We start from the raw sequence: 24,034 nt of genomic DNA, 5'->3' as shown, positions 1-24,034 counted from the left end.
AAGGAGCTTATTTTCTTCATAGCAAAACACAGCATGGTGCTATGTTTCAGATTTGTGGCTAAGGTAGTATTGATAACACACTGGTGTTTTGTCTGTTGCCAAACAGTGCTTACACAGCACCAAGGCTTTCCTTTTTTTTTTTTTTCTTATATATATGTGTATTATTTTTTTCCACACTCTGTCCCCTAAGCATGTGGGCTCTGGGTGGGCAAGAAACTGAGAGGGGACCCAAGCAGGGCAGGTGTCCTGAATTGGCCAAAGGGATATTGCACCCCATATAAAGTCAACTTCAAAAATAAAACCTGGGGCAGAAGAAGAAGAATTTTGGGGCTTTTGTCTTCTGGAGTGGCTGCTACAGGGAGACTGGCTGGGTCTGCTGGTGGGAGGTGGTGAGTGATTGCCTTTGCAGTGCTTGTTTCTTGTTGTTGATTTTCCTTCTTTTTCCTTCTTTTATTAAATGTGGGTCATCTTGACCCACAAACTGTATTGCTTTTGTTCTTCCTATTCTCTCCCTTGTCCTGCTGCAGGGGGAAGTGAATGAGAGGCCGTATGCGTGCTTGGCTGCTGGCTGGGGTCAACCACCAACTTTGCTCAGTCCTTGTGAAGCTGCCTCCTATTTTAAGAGTTCAGAGAAGGGCTACAAAGCTGGTGAAGGGCCTGGAGCACAAGTCCTGTAAAGAGCAGCTGAGGGAACTGGGGTTGTTTAGTCTGGAGAAGAGGAGGCTCAGGGGAGACCTTAGCGCTCTCTGCATCTGCCTGAAAGGAAGGTGTGGGGAGCTGGGGGTCGGCCTCTTCTCACAGGTAACCAGTGATAGGACCAGAGGGAATGGCCTCAAGCTGTGCCAGGGGAGGTTCAGGTTGGAAATGAGGAGACATTTCTTCTCCGAAAGAGCAGTCAGGCATTGGGACGGGTTGCCCAGGGAGGTGGTGGAGTCACCGTCCCTGGGGGTGTTCAAGGAAAGGTTGGATGTGGTGCCTAGGGACATGGTTTAGTGGGTGACATTGGTGGTAGGGGGACGGTTGGACCAGATGATCTTGGAGGGCTTTTCCAACCTGAATGATTCTATGATTCTATGATTCTATGCTGTGCCTCTGGGCATCCAGCCCCTGGGGGCAACCTGGGCCTGCCCTGCCACCCTAGAGGGTCTCCCCATGGCCCCCGGCCATTGCTGTGCCCTGACACTGTCTGCAAACAGGCAGAGAGATGTCCTGCGGGGACCAGCAGAGTGTCCCTTTGGTGTCTCCCTGTAATGAGGTGAGGACAATGGCAAAGGGGACCCAGCTCTCCATCCTGCCCAGGTCAACATGTTGCCCAGGGGAGGCTCCTCAGCTTGTAAAGCCAACAAAATCCACTAGTGTGTTCCCCCATAAAGCCAGTGCGGAGGATGGCCAAGACCTTTTTTATTTTATCACAAAAAAAAGTCTCAGATATTTAGTCTCGTCTCTTAGGAAAACAGGGCTGACATAGCTGTGTTGTCTGCTTTCCCTTTCTTTTAGTTCTGAAACTTCTACCTTACTTCAAGCTTGGCAGAGGGACAGAGACCTCCTTTTATCATTCTACCCCAACTAGTTCTGTTGAAATGGGCAGGGAAGAACGATTGTATTGACCTCACTATGACAGAGAGGCTCAGTGCCTACACTCCTTCAGACACCAGAACATCACAAGGCAGAGGGACACACAATGGTGGATTTTATTATTTCTGCTCCTGACAAAATTTGGTGTTCAATCTTTTCACAAGGCACATCGCTAGCATGGTGGATAGTATACAGAAGTTGGAAACCAAACTGGGTAGGAAATTTTATCTTGCCAGTCAGTGACTCACAGACTTGGAGGGGGAAGAGAGGATTTCATAATCAGCTGAGCATGAGCTCATGGTGTGCTGTTGATGCTAAAAAGACTAATGCAGTCTTTGCAAAGCACATGCACATGGAAATACTGAGTAGGAGTAGAGAGGTGACTTTATCTATGTACTTGTCACCAGTATATTGTTATTAAAATAGCCTACTGCTTAGAAAAGCCATCCTAAGACTGGAAGGGTAAAGAAAAGACGTGGAAGAATGAGCAAACATCTGGAAAAAAAAGTTGTTGTGGTGAGAGACCCAGACATCAGGTTGTTTATTTTACCATCTATTTTACATGTGGGCAACTGATTAGTCCATAAAAGAGCTGCTTCAAATGTCAGATATTGCAATCGCAAGGTGACAGTCAATGGAATAAAACTTCATCTTTTTTTAACCCTTATTATTTTACCTAAGATATTTAAAGTGACTGTTGGTGCTTCTATTTTAATGATGCTTGCATGGCTTCAGTCTAGCAAACGTGCAGCAGTACCTCTGCCCCCTCTACCCATTTGTGTAGGTGGCTTAGCTGTAGCCTGGCTCTTCTCTGTCATCATCGGTCCTTTTTCTGCCACTTCTTTTGCCCATTTTAATACCATCTGTCATTAGTTACTCTGTCCTCCTCTTCAGTTTCTCTATCCTTTTTCTTTCATCCCAGAGGCACTCCACTCTCCAGAAATTCCTCCTTCATTTTGTGAAGATTTCCACTATCTCATCAACCGTATATTCTTTTTTTTCCTCTTAAGGCCCTAAATTTTCCAGATGCTAGGAAGTAGGTGGCTGTTTTGGAGCACCTGACCTTGTATGAGAAAAGAAAGTTGCCAACAGCCATTGCCATGGACACCAAACAAAATATTAACCCCATGGGTCTGGACACCAAACCAGTCTTTTCCACTTTTTAAAGACACTGAAGTTGGATTTTTTTTTTTCCCTCAATTACTTTCTTGTTCTTTAAAGAATGTATGTAACTCAATAAATGATTTCTCCCGGAGATCTGGCTATTTGCTGTACAGGTATTGAAGCCACAACACTGTATTTTCATGCATGTTGGAGAGGTGACATGAAGCTATAAGCCAGGAATCAGGTTCCCTTGTAGCAATATTGTATGTGAACTATGGTAAGATGAGGATGCTCAGAACTGAGTACTGCTAAGGCCAGGTTAGTAACAAAATTTGCACTCATAAAGGTAGTAGTAATATGAGTGATATGAGTAATATGAGTAATATGAGTCCCAAATTCACAGAAAAAGGAAAGGGAAGGGAAGGGAAGGGAAGGGAAGGGAAGGGAAGGGAAGGGAAGGGAAGGGAAGGGAAGGGAAGGGAAGGGAAGGGAAGGGAAGGGAAGGGAAGGGAAGGGAAGGGAAGGGAAGGGAAGGGAAGGGAAGGGAAGAGAAGAGAAGAGAAGAGAAGAGAAGAGAAGAGAAGAGAAGAGAAGAGAAGAGAAGAGAAGGAAAGGAAAGGAAAGGAAAGGAAAGGAAAGGAAAGGAAAGGAAAGGAAAGGAAAGGAAAGGAAAGGAAAGGAAAGGAAAGGAAAGGAAAGGAAAGGAAAGGAAAGGAAAGGAAAGGAAAGGAAAGGAAAGGAAAGGAAAGGAAAGGAAAGGAAAGGAAAGGAAAGGAAGAAAGGAAAGGAAGAAAGGAAAGGAAGAAAGGAAAAGAAGAAAGGAAAAGAGAAGAGAGAAGAGAGAAGAGAAGAGAAGAGAAGAGAAGAGAAGAGAAGAGAAGAGAAGAGAAGAGAAGAGAAGAGAAGAGAAAGAAGAGAAAGAAAAGGAAAAAAAGGAAAAAAAGGAAAAGAAAAGAAGAGAAGATGAAAAGAAAAGAAAAGAAAAGAAAAGAAAAGAAAAGAAAAGAAAAGAAAAGAAAAGAAAAGAAAGGAAAAGAAAAGAAAAGAAAAGAAAAGAAAAGAAAAGAAAAGAAAAGAAAAGAAAAGAAAAGAAAAGAAAAGAAAAGAAACAAGAAAAAAAAGAAAAGAACAAACACAGGCTGTTGGTGGAGGTTAAGGGAAAACCTGGGAGGCAGGTGTGGCTGGAAGGGAGCAGCTCTGGATGATGGCAGCTTTGCTGAGCCACGTTACATCCCAGCTGAAGCACTTTCTGTGCATCCGTTTGATGTTTCTTGTGGGCACACTCGACATTCGCTATGCTATGAATATTGTTTTGCTATGAATATTGTTTTGCAATGAATGTTAGACCTCTCAAGATTTAATTGTGTTTGTGCCTTGGAAGCAGTGCTGTGCAATGTGTTGCTTGCTTCTGCCTTACATATTGCAGCCATATGTTTGGGGCTGTGTTATGATTTTGGCGGGGTCTATAGATTGGAACACATCAATAAATATTGTACTGAATTTAGTGAAAGCTTTGGTGAGAACTGTGCCGAATGGAAAATGTGCTAATACCTGCTCTGATTGTACGTTGATTTCCTAGGTTATTTCACTGTGAGATTGAAATTCAGCATATAATTTGTGGTGGATGAGCAGAACACTTGACTCACAAGCATATCCCAGTGGTAAATTTGTCATGGTTTGCCATTGCTGAGAGTTTATCTCATGGTGGGTGAGAGAAAGGGACAGAAGGAACGTCCTGCCAAGACGTCAACTGTATTGGAGTCACTGTTTGAGGGCTCAGCAGCTGGATTTTTATCTCAGTCATGAAGATATTGGGAAGTGCTGTAAGAGAAAAGGAGAGATGGCTAAATCACAGCAAAACATGCAGTCTAGCAAGGAAAGTTTTGCAGTCAGGTTGCCAATACATATGTGTAGAGAGAATTTGCAAGTTGGAGCAAAGGAAAGTATAACTCCAAAACTCACACCTGTCCAATCAGGTGGAGGCTAGCATTGAGAACGAAAACAAATATGCCATGTCTGCCAGCATGCACTACTGATCGCTTTGTAACGCTGATGTGATGTTTTCCTGTCTCCTTTGTAGTCCTGGGGTGTCTGTAGGGATTGAAGGAGGGTTGCCAACACAAAGACTAGCCCAGAGTGTCCAACCCTGCCTGTAAATTCTTGCAAAACATTTGTTTATGGGAGAAATTTCTTGTTTCTTGATACTTGGCCATTAGGGCTATTCTGGCATCCCATGGACATGTTCCTGGAAGTTTTGGTCTCTGTCCTCAGTTGCCTACTAGGTCACATTCAAATTCTTGATCTTTATGCAGTGCTGGAAAGCTTCCGAGCTGTAAACCCACTCCACCTCTAGTGTACCATAATTCTCCATGGCATAGCAAACCTGCAATGTACCTTTTCTTCTCTCTAGCTGTCCAGGACAGCACTTGTAATTCAGCTGGAAATGTGACAAGTAAGTACGGCACAGCTGGAAAGATTGCCAACAGTTCCAGAAAGTCCCGTATGTTCTCTGTACAAGCTTCACAAATTTAGATTTTGCTTAAATACAGGCAAAAAGGGACTCTGTCACTGTCATTCTACAGTGGTTATTTACATATAGGGTGCTGTGTAAACCACCATGTAAGACAGGCATTTTAAAGAATATTATTACAGTAACACTGCCAATTGCTATCTGTCTTCATTTGAGCATTCACCAGTACAATTTATTATTGAAATGACCATGACATCAGTACTATGAGTAATTTGTCAGTATCTATGCCTTAAGAACCAGTGGTACCGACACCTTCTTGACTATATATTTTCAGTATACATTGAGACTACTAGATCCTTTCGAATTATATGATATCCAGAAGACTTCACTGCACAGCGGTACAAGACCTTCCCCTATTGTTCCATTCCAATCACATCAAGACTGTCACAAAAAACAGCTAGGAGCTCAGGTACACTGATCAGCAGTACATCACCACCTCCAGAGAAACATTCGTTTTCACTGTGGGACTCATCAAGCAGCAAGGAAACTCCCTACCAAAGATTCGATTATATCTGTCTAGATAGAGCACCTAGGTGGTATTCTAAAGATGTGCTTATCTAGGTAACATGTTCAGCTTTCAGACACCAAGATGCCACTACACATATGGTCTGTCCACCATTACCCGAGGAGACGTGGAAGACAAGGAATGAAGGCAATCGAGCCTTCACCACCTCTCTAGGTTTCTTCCTACTTTTTGTACTTTCATAATCCTTAATAAAATTAAATCAGCCAAATGTTAGCAAAGATTTGTTGGTTCATTACCTGCCTGTTCAATGATGGTCACTGCTCTTTGTAGATTGTAGCTCTTCTTGTAAGGAAGTTTACAAAGAAGTCTAATGAGTAACTGTCATTTCTTTTAGGGACGTTGACTAAACTCTCCTTTGACTGATGGATTTCAGTATTAGCCTTTCTCTGTTAAAATAGTTGTTAAAGGATCGGTATTTTTGGTTGCAAGGGGAGTTGCAGATTCTTATGGAAGAGCTTCTCTTCTCCCCATGTATGCTTTTCCACTGCTCTTGTATATTGAAGTGATATTGTAATAAGTTCCTCTCAAAAGTATTTCTACATCTACATCAAGTTACATATCAACCAAATTTGCTTCTGATACCATAAAATCAAAGAGCAAGGAGATGCAGCACGGACTAGTCATGGCTTTGCACGGAGAAGTATTATTGTGCATTAAAGGTTTGATGGATTTGAATCCTTTCTAAACACTTTTTTTCTACCTGGGCTCTTTGTGTAGGATAATACAAAGGTAACTGGCAGGTAAGCTCATGTCGAGATCCAAGCGGTGTGGATGTATCAGCAAGCTCAGAGCTAATGTATGCATTGTACTCCACCATGAAAATAGGAATGCCCTTTTTTGCATGTATAGCAGGAGCAACTAAGCTAAAAGAACTAAGCTGGAAAAAAAAATCAAGCCTGAAAGTAAGGTTTTTAGTTAGGTGGTGTGGGATTTCCATCTGATAAAACTAAAAATGAATTTGTTCCTCTTTTCAAGCAAATTATTAAAGTCATATATGATGTGACAGTTCTGTAAACTGCAATGAAACTCTAGCTTTTTGAAGGAACAGCCTCCACTTAAAACTGAAATAAGATAGCTGGATTTGTGGGAATTAGGTTTTTCAATTACCAGGACAGTTCAGACATTGCTAAGTGGTTCTACTGCATAAAGCAATACGCTTAGCTTAAAATGTGATGATTTACAAAGGTGAATTAAAATGAGTCTCAGTTTTCTCTGCAGCAAGAATACAGACAGGAAGAGTTTCAGGGAAAGGTGTAAAATCTCATCCTGTTCCTTACGCTACATGTCTGCTTTTGGTGCCTGTCTGGGACAGGATAGTAGGCAAGATTGATCTTCAGTTGGACCCCATGTAGCTGCTCCATGATTTTCATTACCACCCAATCCTCTCCCAGTTTTCTGAATGTTTCAATTAGTTCTTAGCTATCTCAGAATCTTTTTTGCTTGTTGAATACTCTATAAAGGGCATTATGGAAGAGCTGTGATTTGGGACAAATGGTTTGATTTGATGGTCACTGGAATATGATGAAAGCTGGAAAATCTAAACATTGTGAACTTCACATTAAATCAATAAGCACTCTACTCCCTCCACCACGTTCACCTAATTCACTCTACTGGGCATCCCACTGCTAAAATACCCTTTCTGAGAGGAAAGGGCATGAGGGCAGGTGAGAACATGAAGTGACGACTCAGAAGAAGGGACGCCCTGTCTGGGCCCCCGGGGCTGCCCCAGGAGAGCCTCAGCCCCAGTGTCCAGGTGTGAAACCCACCTAGATGGGTCAACACCAGAGCATCTTTGGGACTGAGGGGGCTTGCTGCCTGGCAGCATGGGACACGGTATGGGGTGCAAGGGGGGATCATTTGGGGATGGCACAAGATTTATTATGTGATTTTTAGGTGAGAGAAGAAAGGTGTGGAAAGATATGGATTTGGGTGATTTAGGGAGGAAGAAATGTGGGAAAATGCAAGGGTAAGGATATTAGAAAGGCCAGTTAATAGTAAACACTTCGCTGGTCGGTATGCTGGTCTGACCATGCCCTGCGTCTGACCAGCACGGTCTGTCCTGTCTCCTTAATAAAATCTTTCCTCGAAAAGGGGCTCGACTCTGTGGGCAGGTATGTGGGGTGTGAGTGCAGCAACAGCAACTGGGGAGACTGGGACCCAGGGGCAGCTACTGGGCAGATCGAGTGCCTGAGCCCTGCAGGTGGAGGCCTCCCTCAGGCTGTCAGACCCAGCATGATGTGTTTTCTGCTGGCAGTATGTTTTCTGCTTTATTTGTAGTGTTGTCAAAGGTAGAGTAAGGCTGGGAGAAGAGTAGAAATGTATGTGGTACTTAGTGTTGTAATTTCGCGTTTCCTTCCTTTTGTGGGTTGAACTTGCAATGTATGCAACTGACCTGAAACTACTGTACAGCAAGACTGTTGGCATATTCATTCCCTTATAATTTATACTCGTGAGGCTGAGATGCAGCTGGGGTGCAGTAGGTATTTTGAGGAACAGCAGGGAGGGCAATAAATAAGCTATATATAAACCTTTCTTTGTTTATATAAACTATAGGTTAGCACCTACCTGTAAAATATTCACCAGTGCACAAAGTACACGCATCAAAAGCCTGTGGGACAGTGGCTTTCAGATATGAATGCTACTGAGAATTTTCCATTACTTTGCTATCAGTGGAAATATTTTTCCTTCTCCAAAGAGAAAGCTGTCATTAAAGCACATCAGTCATACTTTACTAGATTTATGCTTTCTTTTTGTCAGTGATGCATGCACGCATCAGGAGAGAAGCAAACCAGCCTCTTTTGTCTGTTTTTCTGCAGATGAAGTTTTTCTCCCTACAGCTATATAATTCATAGGTGTCAAGTAGTCTGGTTTAAATTACTTCTGCATGTAACAGTTCTGCAGCCAATCTTTTTTTTTACCAGGACATCTTAGATAATTCCTTTTTTTCAAGGGAATTTATCTTAACGTTGCATGATCTGTACTTGCAATAATGTTTTTGACCATGGAACTTAAACAATTGTGAACTCTTACCAAATGCTTCTTCTGTATAATAACACTTTTGCGAAGTATCTTGTTACTGTGCATGGATTTTGTGGTGGTTGTCTCACTTTCCTACATCAAACAAAGCCTGTCAGGCTCACAAGTAAGCTCACTGGCTCTTTCACCGAATACCTGGGCTGACTTGGGTATACCACTAAAGTTTTCTGAGTACGATAGAAAAGTAAAGCTGAAACAAAAATCTGCGCCACTTTGCTTTACGAGGAAAGGTTTTGTCTTTCTTCTCCATGTCATAATTGGAAAGAAATGTTGTTTATCATCGGTGTGCCTGTGTTTCACAACGGTCTGCAAGAGTGTTCCCCCAGCTAATCTTAATCTTCGGTTTGCTCTTCAAAATGAATGCTTCTGGTGTGAGGCTACCATACAGGAAGCATGACCTCATTCTGCCTCTGTGCTGCTGATTGCACAGGCTGTTTTCAAAAGGAAACAAGGGACTTCATAGACCTGCCTTTCTGAAGACCCAGTGCCATTCTGCTCCAGGAAGCTGCAGAAAGAGCACCCTGCACTTACATCTCAGAGGCTCTGGTGTTGATGAGAAACTTTTTTGCGTGCATTTGTTAATAGTGAAATGGCTTTTTCAGGTTTGGAAGATTTTACAAGTATTTATCTCTTAATATTTTTGTCAGCTGAGAAATAATTAAGCTTCAGAATCATTTATATTCTGCTATTCGGGAAGTTTTGTATTTTTCTGAATGTTTTTATCATTACTTGAAGGGAAAGAAGACTAAAATGCTCTTCAGTAATGACTGATTTGTGTGAACAAATAAAAGTATTTTTGTAGACACTTATCTTTGGTAGGTACTATAGAATAAATCTGGTTGCCTGGGCTTCAGCTATTTTAATAGCTAGCTCTGTATTTTGGTACATACTAATGTAAATATTTACAGTGTAAACATGCACAAGGGGTTGCTGGCTATCAATTCAGGACATAGTTGGTTTAAAGATTAATTTAATTTGGGGAGGGAAAGATCTGGTTTGCACAGTGACTTTCTCTTTATATTATGACACGCGCTTGCAGGTGTTTTGAAATTCGAGGGGGTGTTGCCTTAAACTTTGATTTGGATTCTTGCCATAATATATTGCCATGTTCATGTTAGATTCACTTTTAGTGAATTTTCTTAAAGCTGTTGGCCTTTTCTCATGCTGTGATAGGTTCTATATTGATGCTCATTTCATGATTTACATATACTGCTGCTTAATTGTACAGTGGTGGTTCAAATGCTTTGTTTTGGCTTGCTTGTGTTGTTGCTCTAGCTTCTCACACTGTTAATAGCTCACAAATGGAACTGAATATTAAATGCAGCTAGGACACTATGCAGCATTGTCTACAACATGATGTTTACGTGCTTTCTCCAGCATTGAGCTAATTATGACTTTCAAGAGCCCTCTTCATTAATGCATAAGCCACAGATTTTCATGATAGTGAGTGGAGAAACAATTTGTTGGACTCCCTGTTACATGACTGTTTATAGAAGCTTGACATTATCATAACTTAAAATAGGTTAAAAGCAAATTGCAACTGCTCAGAAACTGTTCTTTGAAGGAGAGAAAGTCGTCGCCTCCCCAGTAATGTATTTACATGTGTATAGCTCTCACTTCGTGTTATAAGCATATATACACGCTATATTTTATCTAAAGTTTTGCTTCCGTGGAAGCTTGCAGTCCTGCAGAGCCATACCTCACATACCTCACAAATTTATGAGGCAGTTCAAATTAGCAGCAGAAGGACTGTGATTTGCTCTGCGGCTTTTTTCAGTCTGTGTCAATGCTTTCTAATGACAGCACTACCCATTTGTAAGCTACCATCCTTACAGTTGTTCTTTGTTAGTGGCTGCTACTCTGCGTTAGCATAACTGAGAAAATCAAGTGCAATACAACCGTGACATAGCTGTCAGTAACTGGAAAGAAGTTTCGCTCTCAGATTATTAGAGAATTGTAATAGATTTAGTTGATGCAGTTATTCCTTGCTAACCCTTTTTAAACACATTTGCCCTAGAGCCAAGCAGTTTTGTCTGAGTGAGAATATTCAGTGGACTGTGTTATAACTAATACTGTGATATATGTTCATGATAGTATCCTTCCTGATTTTAAAACAAAACAAAATAAAACATACCTCTCTTTCTTTTTAAACTCTTTTACAGATAATCTGTATTGCCTGTTATTCCTGGGTGCATGAACCTTTTCAAGATGTATGGAATATCACATGTTGCATCAACACCGAGAGCAAGTAAGTTTGTGCACATTTGCCTGGGTTTTTGATTAAAAAAAAAAATGGTGTGGAGAGGATCCTGGGGGACTGACAAAATTTGGGATTCATCCCTTTTTAGTTTACATCCAGATCTACTAACCACCTGTTGAGTTTTTCCTGTTTTCTTTTATTGTTCAGATTTATTTATTTATTTATTTATTTATTTATTAATAATATTTTTGCATAATTGAAAATCATGATCATATGCATGATTTTTCCTAAAGTAAGAGAAATTCTTTCAGGAGCCGGCTGTGTGTGTAAAGTAGGTCTACAATATGTCAGTCAGTGAAACACACATAACACTCATTTTGGGGGCAATTTGCTATGTGACATTCTGACTGATGCTGCTTTACATCTTTTACCCCCACCAAGTTTCTACCAGTTGTCTCCTCTGCAAGTTGTTTTTGCCGGTGTTAGAGCATAATTTTCCCCACAGTAAAGTGAAATGTGTTTTCTTGAAATGTCGGAGAAACAGTATCTGTGGGAGTAGGGTAACAGGACTAATTTGCAAAAAATACCCCAGAAAGTTTTACTTCCCTCTTTGGCAACTCCGCTGGCTCCCAAGGCTCAGTATCCAGGCTGTGACTGACAACCGAGCTGCAAGTGAGGGTAAACAAGACAGGAACACTGACCTTACTGTCTTTCCTTTGCTTCAGCTCATAATTGAACATTAAAAAATAAGAGAAAAAAATCTTCTTAGGCCTAGCTTCTTTCATAGGTGAGTGACAGGCATTTACTAACAGTGTTGTAAGAATGATGCTCTAAAGATACCAGAGGTAAGGTTCTATAGGGAAAGGTCATATCTTTTATGATTCTATGTAACAACAGATATAAATTCTCCCTATGGATAGCCATTGCTCGCATTTTGTAAGATTGATTCTGGCAGCTGCTGAACATCTGGCAGCACTTTGCAAACTTCAGCCACAATAATCCAGACAAATCCTATTTATTTCCTTAATTTTCTGCCACGGTATTATTGTCATTTTTTTTTTTTGCCATGGTCTCTTTCCCCATGCCTGCTGTGCCACGTCTGCAAATTTTATCCGAAAAATGTGTTGCAATGGTAATGGTGGCCCTTCCTTTCTACTCTGTAATTATTGCCCGTATGCGTACTATTTTCAGCATGAACCAGATTTCTGCGAAAATACCATTAAAATTGCTAATAACCTGTACAAGTGTTTGATTATGGCTGGCTCTGATTCCATGTTGTCCTGGTTGACGTGATATTAAACAGTCTTCCTGTAGTGACCCCATCTTTCCTATGCTCTTTATTTATTTATTTATTTATTTATTTATTTAATTTTTACCTCTTTCAACCTCTCAATTAATTTTTCATTTTGTTTAACTTCTTTTATGATTTACACAAAGTACCTGTCAGTGAAGACCTGTCAACTGTTTAGGCTGTCAGTGGATACAATAACAACTCCTTCTTATTTGGCCTTTGCCTCTGCAGGTTCAACAGCGTTTGATGGAGAGCACAGACGTAGCCTCTCAGAACATATTTTGCGGAGGTACTGAGGAAAATTATACTTCTTTAATTTTCTTTTTATTTTGTGGGAGATACTGTAAAATCCCCCTTGGCCACATAGAATTAAAGTGCTGATACTAATTTAATTACTAATTTAAAGAGAAATTAGAAGTACTGCAATGGAGCATTAGAAGCACTAGCTTTGCAATTATGAGGTTTTAGAATACCTCCAGTCCACTTTCTTCCCCACCCCTACTGAAATCATGCTCCCCCTCTGTCACATTCTGTATGGGATCCTGAAACCTGCTGCTGAAGCCCATTTGAACCCCTCAGTCAATACAATGTCTTCCTTTTCTTTCATGGATGTCACTGCATGGCCACTTGGAAAGCAAAGTTGTTGAGGAGAAAGGGCTTACCGTAAGTGAAAAAAAAAAAAAAGTAAGGAGTAAAATTCCTATCACAGAAAAACTTGTACATGTACCTCTTGTACCTCTGTCACTACTCACTCCTTACTTAAAAGATTTTATTTCCTGTAATCTGAGGCTCCGGAAAGCGTGAGGCAGTCACGCCGTAGCTGGCTGAAGCCTCCTAGGTCCAGAAGTAAAAGCATTATCTGCATATTTTAAATCCATCTCTCATTGCCAGCTCCCATTAACTGAGAGTCGATGGCATATGTAAATTTGTTATTATTAAATCGTGCTTTTGCACTGTCTAGACATTCACTTAATTAGAGGTTTGGGTTTCTCTCCTTTTCAGTTATGCTTGTGCCTTTCTGGATGATGACACTGCCTATGGGTGTTGTTCCACCGACCCTCTGAGAGGCTCCCTCTTCACATGTCGCCGCAGCCCCCGACTGCTTTCTAATGGTTATTACGTCTTGACAGAAGACAGTTTTCTGTCTGATGGAGAGGGCAACATAACGCTGACACCATCCCAGACAAGTGTTACATACAAAGAGAACTTAGTTCGGTAAGTGAACTACATGCAGGTTTTACTCCGTGCTGGCGATTGGCTCAACATCTCTGGACTTATCTGGAGATACCTGCATGGCTGCCTACATTTTGCTTGGCTTAAGATAATTTCTTATTTCTTCCTTTACTTATGTATATCAGTGTTGTTTCTTAATGGGCATATCTAAAGTGATTTAGTTTGGAGAGTGCAGTGATTAAAATCATTTAATTTTCAGTCATACCCAATTTTATTACCCCAAAACTGTTCAGTATACAGTTGCTATAATTGGAGTTGTGTGAAATAAAGAAAACTGAGGGTTACAACTGATTTTGCCAATGGAGTGTTATCATGATAAGGAATAAAATAAAATAAAATAAAAATAAAATGGTCTGGTCCTGTCATTCCTCATTGGGAAAACTCCCTCTCAATTTCAGAAGAAGCATTGGTTTAGGATTGGATATAAAATGCAGTCCAAAAAAAGTACAAAGTACAGTGGATCTGGGGATCCAGGCTACACCACATGAAACTTACGGGGAGCATGAGAACACTGGGAGTAGTATCAAAGTCTGTCAACAGTGTTATCATTTGGTACCGTAATACCCAACATCACAGTAGCCCAATACATTACTATGCTGCTGATACATCCTTGGTGACATACCCAGGGTCAACAACGGAGCTGGGAACCATATCCAAACTTGGTTCTTCCATTTCAGTTCTGCAAGCTTCAGAGCTCTGTCCCTGCTCATTAAGACTAATTAATTCTATCCCTCGACAATGTGTCTTTTCTTTCTAGCATATTCAGGCGGAGGAAGAAAATCCGCCGCTCTCTTGCCAGCTTGTTCAGTCTCAGTGCCTCCAGTTCGTGGCTCAGCAGCACTGTCCTCACCAATAGGGAGTCCTCCCATGGAGATGATCCTTGGCCTGATGGATGCAGTAAACTAGAGGACAGTCAGGCTGATATTGGTAAGCTCTGACCAGCTAAAATATTATAGCCTATATTTACCGGGAATGTGGTATCTCCTTCTATAGGTTTTGTTTGGGTTGCCTCCCAAAATGTGAAGGTAAAGGTTAGATGAACAACGGAATTATAAGTGGTGAATTGAGCTCCTGGCATTAAAGTTCGCGGAATGTGAGTCTACAAAGTCCTTTGTGTCAAAAGGGCATTTTTAGACTGATCTTGAATACAAAGACATCATCAGTGACATTTATCCTGGTGCAATTAATATCTGGCTCTGGCTGCATTCACCTGGCTCTTTTAATAATAATATCATTGTGTTATGCTCTATGCAGTCTTGTCTTTGCTCTGAATATTTTCTCATGCATTCATTGAACCTGCCAATTCCCTACTCCTAAGAATCTGAAAACCTCCCTATGATTAAGTATTTTGTGTGTGTGTGTATAAAATCTATTACCACTAACTCTCAAAGCTCATCTTTTGTGTGGTCTCATTTACATATGCACTTTTGGCAGGCGATTCAGACTTTTCCTCTGAATATGATAGCCATGTGCCACAAAGGCAAACTCCAGCATCTATTGGAGCTTCTCTCAGCAAAGATGAGGAGTTTATTCAGCCTGGGAAACCATTTTGTGCTTCACTGTCCTGCGCTCAGTTCATGATAAATGCAAATGAAGAGACATTGAGCAAGGCAGGTATGTTACATTTTTATCCCTATATACTGCATTTTTAGAGTGAACCAAAAATGTGCACATTCAAAATGTTGATATAGATCCTTGCAGAACAGAATTTATTTCAAAAACATACATTTTAAATGACTCCTTAATAAAATCTTAAAATCAGTATTGTTCACTTATCCCTGCTCACATCTTTTCCTCTCCTATTTTCAGTGACAAATGTAAAAAGAAAAAAGTGAAGAGGAAAATAGAGGAAAGGGCACGGGAATAAAAACTGAAAAGGGCAATTATTCCGAAACGCTTGTTTTCTGCAAGCATTGAAGGGCACAGTGTCTCTATGGTCGTGGGGGAAAAAGACTCCTGAGAGACACCCAGCGCATGAAAATTAGGTTTCTGGTTTGAATCGCTCTAAGTGAACTCTCTTAAAAACAGAGAGAAACTGAAGAGACTGGCCTTATGGGCTGAAGGTAGTCATTGCAAACACCTCCTATCATGTATTTATTTTCCTGAAAAGTCATGCAAATTATTTTCCATACTTTTGTTTTAGAATCCAGCACAGTGCGAAATGTTCTTGCTCAGATGGCTGCACTGATCTTGTGTTTAATCATTTCAATATGTTCAAGGTAATTCTTTTTTTTATTATTATTTGTTGCTTCTTATGTCAATACTTACTCCATTTTACCTGGTGAATAAAAGATAAAATAAGGGTCTGATTTTCAAAGTTAAATGTATCTTACTGTGAAAGTGTATTTTCACATGATAGCTGATGCTGGCAAACATCTCAGCTATGCAGGTATGCAACAAAATAAGAAATGTGTATGCAGATGAGATACCTACTTTGTCAAGTGTGTTTGGATAAGGGTCATGGAAGCCTGAGAAGAATCAGAATGGATCCATGTCTTTCCAAATGACCAATATGGGTGTTTCTCTCAGTCTGGGAATGTTGAGATCTTTATTTCTAGGATATTACCTACAATAGCTTAAGTAACTTAAAGTTTCAAACTGCTGTTCACCTAGGATAGTTTTGTTGGTTCATCTGCAAGAACCTTCTGTTCTCCTCCCACCCAGTCTTCACCTCTGTTACCCCAATATGAGTTCTTTGCTTTTTTTCTAAACTTTCTGGGTATTATATTCTCAGGTATTTTCTGGGAGGATTGTCTGCCACTTTGTTGCTGATAATTTTAGTTTGTAAGTACAGACTTTCTTTCTACTTAACACACAATCTTTTACTAAGTCACATCTGAGGACAGAAAAGTGTCCTTAGATGTAAATCTGTGGCTCTTATTGATGCTGATAAGAGCAATATGTGGGCATATGGGGACAGAATGTAGCCTTCAATCAATTACAGGATTTTGCATTTAAACTTCACAGTTCTTTTGTCCCAAGATGCTGCTCTGTCATCTTTTTTCAGTCTTGTCACATCTTTCAAAACAGCTAAGTTTTGGTAAGTAGCAATAATGTCATGTGATAAATAGAAAAATTTAGGAATTTTATATGGAAAGGAAGGAGAGATTCCTGCTGTTGTTTTCATGTCAAAAGATAGAAGGCATGATATGAAATTTTTGATAGGGATTTGGCTTCTCCTGTTACTGATTTGTATTCGTAGAAATTTTCAATTTATTTTGGAAAACCTACTTTTAATAATGTGCAATAAATTTTGTAACAGTTAACTGTTCACAGAAAAGGAAGGTGAACCTAATATGCTATAATATGAACATGCAGAGACATGAACATAAGACATGCCTCACTAACCCAATGCACCATTAGGTTCATCATAGAGCTTTGCCTTGGGCTCATACTTTAGTCCGATAAATGTTTTAGAAATATTAAATCTGATGAAGAATGGTGCTAATGTTGCTCTGTTTCAGACTGCTTTATTTAAAAGCTTTGCACAGAGCTGTAGCTTATAATTCTTTCTGGAGAAAAAGACTTGCAGAAACATAGATCTGAATTACTTCTTCAAAGCAGCTTGTGCATAGGCCTCTGTGCTGCAAGCATGTGCTTGGTTGATGAGTTATTATTCTTTCACTTTCTATACAGCAGAAAATTCTTCTGAATGTGTCTAAAATGCTGCTAAGATTAAAAACATTTGGGCTTATCTGAATATGTGGTGAAAGTGAAGCTCAAAAGGACACTGCTTGTTTCTCATACTGTGTCGGGGTTCAAGAGTTTAATGTATCCCAAGGGCAACAGGACAAATCTCGCAGATTTGCAGCATTTGAACTGAGTAAGTGGAAGTTAGTAAGCAAAACCTGGAGAGCGATATTGCAGTGATTGGCTCAGATTTTGATCAACCAAGGGTCTTAGCACAACACCTCAAATACCTGAGGATAGTATGTTACACTTTGTCACTATGTCCTAATTCCAAATAAAATCAAAGCCACCAAGTTAGGACTAGCATGTTGCAAAGTACAGCTTTCAGACTTCCTGAATAGTTTAGTCCTGAGTCATAAACAAACTGTTCCTCACAAGAGGCAAACAAACACACTCTGAGAGCTTTCTATTTACTGGGGTACAAAGAATACCTCTTTTACTCTCATCACATAAGAAAAGATACCTGTTCAAACAAGTAATCCAACAGCATAAGGAAATTTGGCAAACCAGAACCTACACGATATATTGAACATAACAAACTGTTGTGTGAATCAGGACATACAAAAACGTATGCATTTTATTTTTATTTCCTCCCCCCAGGAATAATTGAAAAGCAGGAATAATTGGTGAGTATATGTTTAAGTTTGAAAGAATTCCACACATTTCTGGGAGAGCCCCATTACAAAACAAGGTTCAAACACAGCAGAAAAGTTCCCTGAACTTTTCATTAAAAGCAGGCTTAGCTGTAGGACCTTTGCCAGTTTCCACATTGAATTATTCCACTTTGCTGTCTAAAACTCCTCTCTGATTTTATGTGGATGAAATACTTGTTACTGTTTGACAATAGGTGTTAAGCTGTTAAACAGCCACTGTGCATGATCCCAGAAAAAAAAATATCTTTTCAGTAATGAGCAAAGTAGGTCCTCTTTATCCAAGGTTAAACTGAGCAGTAGGGCCAGGTGCTGTACTGCTCTAGTCTGGTACCACTCGTCTGGAATGAGTGAAGCAGATCAACATGTATCTGTCCAAAATATTTGAAAAACACAGTTTCTTCCTTGTTATTTTTCAGTCAAGCTTTATTCTCTGTCTCCAGTTTCTGTTTATCAAGCATTTCTAAGTCTCTTAAAACAAGAGCACTGACTTCTTTCTACTGCACGTTGGCCATCCCAGTCCTGGTTCCCTCATTTCTTTCGTCTCTCTAAGTTGAAAAGACAAAAATGAAAAGAAGAACTTAAGTAGAGCTGTGCCCAGGTCTGTGTTCCTCGTAGTGTGGATAAAACAGCCTTGTTCGTCAGTTCTTGGATAATGCAGCTCAGCTTCTGAGATCTAAGGGCAGCTGCACAGCTGCGGATGCAACCTTGGAGTCATTCCTCAGAAAGAGGGTGTTCATCCCCAGAACAAAGCATTTTAGAAGTGCATGGAGGCACTTGATCACTTTGCACAGTATGAAAGCCTATGATGAAAAATGCCTACTGCTCATCCACAGCCAAGCAGCGGACACTAGTTATGGCATTTCTTACAGTCAGTGGGACTGTTTGTCCATGGGCTACAACACCAGAGGTTTAAAGCTGACTGATTTTGAAAGCCAGCATCAGTATTAACCAAAGCAGGTACTACAGGATGGAATGGAGAGCTTGGGACTTGTTGCCTAGCAGAAGTGAAATACAGGTTGGTCCAGGACACTGGAGACAGCATGCCAGCATCTCGAAACAAGCTCTTCTGCCTTTCACAGGAACTTAAAGGCAGAGTGTTTACTTCTATACATTTCACTATCAATTCACTAACAGTTTTCATTTTTCTTCCTCCTCAAATTTATTTTCCTCATCATCAACCTACTAGATACCTCCTTGTGGCCACTGTTACACGTTCCCAAGGAAACAAACAAACAAACAAACAAACAAACAAAAAATCAAGGCAATCAGAATTGTTTGTGTTCTTCCTTTAAAATACAATTCATTTTAGCTTTATTTTTATTCTGGTCAAACTACAGGTGATGCCATACTTCTTGGTGACCATCTGCAAGCAGTAATGCAAAATGATTGCAGTACCTCTAGTCTCATGTCAAGGAAGCCCTGCATAAGCATCAAGTCTTACAAGTACTTTGATAGTAAACTGATGGTGAAAATGTTTAGCAGTCCTCATTAATTTTGCTTTTAGTAAACAGCTAATGTCTTCAAATACTTTATATCGATTAATTTATTGTAACGACACGCTGTCAAAAATAATTGGTTTGGATAATGAGTGAGTACATGTGGTAATATTTCAGAAGCATTATTCTATCCTGTGTGCGCATTGTCTTTTGGCAGTTATACCTAGCACTGTAGAAAGAGAAAAGAGGATGAAAGAAACATCACAAAAAGTAAAAATTAATGATGACAAATTAGTGCCCAATTATTAGAAGGAAGGGATTTTTCAGAAAACCAGCAATCAGTATGTGGAAAAACAATAATTAATCTGAATTACCTGGGTTATGATACAAAACAAAACAAAGAAACAATAACAAACAGACAAAAAACACCCTGCAGCTAGTAACTGTAATTTGGAAACACTGAGCCATATTTTTCAACTTGCATCTTTGCTACCACAGAGACTATATTACACGTAGATCCTGTGGGTAGCCAAAAACTGCTGTCTTGTGACTCCAAGCTTTTAATAATCTGCTACTTTAAATATCTCCCTATATGCCAGTTTAGCTAGGACAGCATGGATTTCATTTTCCTGTGCAACAAAATGATGATAATGTGTACCACCAAATCAAATGCTGACCACCAAATCATTCTATAACTAGTGCTCCTTCTAGTCTACTTGTCCCCTGTTGTGCTAAAGTGATGCTAGCACAGCCCCAGCTGGTAAATCAGATGTGAAATACTGGCTGTGGAAGAACTCGGGCTGCTGACGGGATACAAACAGGCTGGCAGACATAATGACTGGGATTTCAAAACTGCGACGAAAGCACGTACACGAAAGGTTCTGGTGGAAAAAAGAATCTACAAAACTGAAACACCACTGTCTGTCCAATTCTATGTCCACGCCAAGATCAAGCACATTATAGCCATATTTCTAGCATCAAAAATCCAAAGTGAGGCAATGAAGAAAAGTGTACTTCCAGCAATTTAATATGTATGTTTCTCTTTCAAAGAGTAAATAAATATATGCTAGTAATATTTTGAAGTGAAGAACCAATAGCTCAACATTAAGAGCTCAAACAGGGAAATGTCACCCAAATTAACAATTTATGATAGTAATTTACATTAGCTCAGATCATTGCATTGGTCTTAAGTGAAGGCAGACTATCCAATGTAACAAGACTTGGGTTTACAGTTTCAATAAAAGGTGAGAAGGGAATGTTCTTTTCATAAAACTTATGTATAGTGTACCTAGAATGGTAGTTTTAATACTCATCCTCACGTTTAGTTGTAGTTAATGCACTTGAGTATTTTTGTTAGTATTATTCTGCTTTGTTTTGTTTAACTATAGAGAGCACTGAGAGTAAGTGTCATTGTGTAATATTTATAAATATGCTGTGTTATCTATTTTATTGCTAGTTATACCAGGTCCTTTACTAAACCTTTTTTTATTTTTATTTTATTTTTTATTTTTTTTTAAAGAGGATTAAAAGACCTTAGTATTTAAATATTTTCCTGGAAGAATAATCTGGAAAAATAATATCCTGTACTGAGACAAAAGTCTAAGACTGCAATTACCCTGCAGTTACAGAAGTGATACTCTGAAAAGCAGGAAAGCTTAAATTCACTGTAAGCTAGTTAGTGGACATACAATAGCAAGTTAAGAAGAAGCTGATTTAGCTTGCTAAAAGTTTGGTGTAATATGAATTGCTTTAATCTGTCTATGAAAAAATAAAAGCTGTAAATTACGAGTGTTCTTGTCAGGAGAGGGGGAAGCTCTGGAACAATTTTGCAATTGGAGTTCAAGGCTAAAAATAAGATGCGTGGGATCTGCTAAGAGATGCCCTCTGTGATATTCATTAACGTTGAATTAACGAAGTTCTCTTCAGTTACCACACTGATTGCCTTTGACAGTTCCCTGCAGTACATTCCAATGGACAGAAAAGCAAACCTTATAATGTTTCCCTGAAAAGAAGCACAATACTGTGCTAAGTTCAATCCCATCAGAAGAAAAATTGAAGTCAAAATCTATCTGCTGAAAAACTGAAGACAACGTTTTCTAATCTAAATGATTAAATCTGGACTGTCAGATGTAATTAGTATTTGCAATTTCTGTTAACTAGGGAATAAATCCTAGAATAATTTTGAACAGTAATTCTGATAAAGTAAAACCATTTGTTGATCGGTGATTAACCAACACATCTACAAAGAGTGAGGACTACTAGAATTTTCTTTCTGTCCTCAGTGATTAAACTCTTACTCAGTTTTAATATAGTACACTATTAAAAAAAAAAAAAAAAAAAAGGAAATCAAAGAAGAAATTCAAGATAGAGATTTATAACCCCCTGTACATTATCTGATACCTTTCCTTACAATTATTTTTTATCATTATGACTTGTCTTATATTTCTTGGTGTGTTCAGCAGAATTTCAAGGTCACTCTTGAATATATATCACATAGTGCTTAATAGTGTGGATGTTCATGTCGAAGTGAACAGCAGCAAGCAGAATGATAATAGTTACGGAGTCCCTTAGCTTATAATGTTCCTAGTGTGTGATCAAGTCTGTTTTGTATTTATCCTGGAAGTATTACAAGTAGAACTCAAACCATATGGACTAAGATTAACATTTTGACTTAAATGGTATTGAATTAACCATGCTGATACAGGAAATAGGTATGGCCATTCAGCCTAGTTGTTTCTTTGTGTATTTTTTTGTGAATTAGCTGCAGAATTTTGTAAACATCTTTGTATATTTTAATATATACTGAGCAAAACTGCTAGTTCATTTTGTATTATTCTTTTTGTACAGTTTCTTATGCTGCCTTTTGCTTGTTCTCTTTATCATTTACATTTATAATGAAGTTGTTCTTGTTTACATTTTTCCTATATTTATGAGTGTCATCAGTACTGAAGTTGTTTATTAGGAATCGCATATATTATGATTAATTTGTTATTTGTCATTTTCTGTCTTGCTTTGTAGGTTATGTGTTCTTTGGACAGGATTTATTGGTACTTTGGTATGAAAATGAAAGCCTAATTTCATTACAGTTAGTTACTAAGTAACTGTTAACACCATAATATATAATGATAATGATAATAGTAACAACAAAACCAACAACAGTAATTACCATAGAATCAAAGAATCGTAGAATCACAGAATGGTTTGGGTTGGAAGGGACCTTAAAGATCATGTAATTCCAACCCTCTGCCATGGGCAGGGATGCCACCCACTAGATCAGGTTGCCCAGGGCCTCAATTAAGTAAGAAATAAATAGAAAGACATAGTTCCAGATTCTGAGTGGGTATCAGTCAGTTGATTTCCATCTAAACCTCTGATCTGCAGAATTTTAGCAGCTAAAATTTGTCCATGGACATCAATTCTCTAGGGCTATAGCACCTTACATGAATACATTCTCATGGAGTGAGCACATATTCAAGATATATCTGATGCACTGTGATAATAATGCTGTAAAGCTTATTTTGTTATGACATGGAATGATATTTTATATTGTACTGTTTTATGCATTTAACAAATAAACATGTAATGTATTAAAGCAGTAAAGTGAATTTATCCAGGGAATGAATTCCAGATGGAACTCTTGTTCTTCTTACTCAACTCCATTCTCCTGTTTGTAATGTGGTTTATTACATTATTTGTGCCATGGACATTGTCTCATGCTAAGAATGCAGACTTGCGTTACTTGAAGCTCTTAGTACATAATTAGAGTGAAAAATAACTCATAAAATAATGAACACAATAAGTGCTATAACCTCCAAATTACATTTTTTTTAATATGTACATTGTGTTAATGTCCTACGAATGGCAAATATTTTGTTGCATGAAGCATATAGTAAGAAACAATCCTCATTCTGAAGAGCCTGCAGTCTTAACGAAGACAAGAAAGTCCCCAGTGTGACTATCCTAGTTCAGCATCTAGAATTAACCCACGTGTGCTAAGTAACATAGTAGTCAAAAAAAAACAATGTTCTGTGCAGTTAAGCAATCCTTTCAGGTTATGGGATATAAAGTTCATCTCCACCACAAAGAAGCTCGGAGGCACAAGAGCAGTGCCAGAGCCCCATTAACGCAGTCAGAGACATGAGTCCCTGCCCCGGCCCCTGCTGTCCCAGGAGAGCCTTGGTCCCGGGGATTGTGCGTCATCAGAGCAATCTGTTCTATCTTTTCATTAAACTCCATTTCTAACTTCTCCTGGTTGAAGGCCTGTCTATTGGGTAAGCATATGTGTGTATGGGGAGTCCGAGTGCAGCAACTGGAGTGGGACCAGGGGTCACAGGACAACTGGAGCAAGTGAGGGTGCTCCAGCATCAGCAGGAGTCTCAAGGCAGACCAGCCAGCAAGAAATTGAAATGTCTCCCGAGAGCTGGGCATGCGTGTGACTCTCTGAAAGTGAGATTCTCTGAGAGCTTCACTTGTGTATGAAGGAGTTGGCTCCCACAGGGACCAGGAGGGCCAGGCCAACTGCAGAGACACCTCTGGGGATCCGATGAGATGTGTGTGTGTGTGTGCGTGCACAAGTGTGATGGCCGGTACCAGCAACTGGAGTGGGGCTGTGGCTTTTGGGCTCATGTACCCAGGTATGAGCAACTGGGGAGAATGTGATCCGTGGGCAGCTACTGGGCAGAGTAAGTCTGCATCCAGCTGCTGGAGGGATCCATCTTGTAGAGATGTATACACATTTTTCTACCCATAGACATTTATCT

The 24,034-nt window shown here is 39.5% G+C and overlaps 1 protein-coding gene across 12 annotated transcripts; it reads left to right on the top strand.

Moving 5' to 3' along the window:
• Positions 1-9,196: 9,196 nt before the first annotated feature.
• TMEM71 (transmembrane protein 71) lies at positions 9,197-22,086 on the top strand. Of its 12 annotated transcripts, none has more exons than XM_035556259.2 (12): positions 9,243-9,373; positions 9,507-9,586; positions 10,934-11,019; positions 12,494-12,551; positions 13,265-13,477; positions 14,253-14,422; positions 14,930-15,109; positions 15,639-15,714; positions 16,230-16,279; positions 16,463-16,535; positions 17,786-17,811; positions 18,255-22,086. In XM_035556259.2, exons 3-11 carry the CDS (start codon positions 10,965-10,967, stop codon positions 17,793-17,795), a joined length of 885 nt encoding a protein of 294 aa, XP_035412152.1. In that variant the 5' UTR covers positions 9,243-9,373; positions 9,507-9,586; positions 10,934-10,964; the 3' UTR covers positions 17,796-17,811; positions 18,255-22,086. The 12 variants fall into 12 exon arrangements, 10 of the variants coding, with proteins under 10 accessions (XP_035412151.1, XP_035412148.1, XP_035412150.1 ...); XM_035556256.2 differs by having other exon boundaries at positions 19,176-19,323; XM_035556258.1 differs by lacking the exon at positions 9,507-9,586 and having other exon boundaries at positions 9,197-9,373.
• Positions 22,087-24,034: the final 1,948 nt, after the last annotated feature.

The sequence above is a fragment of the Cygnus atratus genome, chromosome 2 (genome assembly GCF_013377495.2).
Source record: "Cygnus atratus isolate AKBS03 ecotype Queensland, Australia chromosome 2, CAtr_DNAZoo_HiC_assembly, whole genome shotgun sequence".
NCBI classification, from domain to species: domain Eukaryota; kingdom Metazoa; phylum Chordata; class Aves; order Anseriformes; family Anatidae; genus Cygnus; species Cygnus atratus.
Note: the sequence above shows the minus strand (reverse complement) of the source record. Positions and strands in the feature narration are given on the sequence as shown.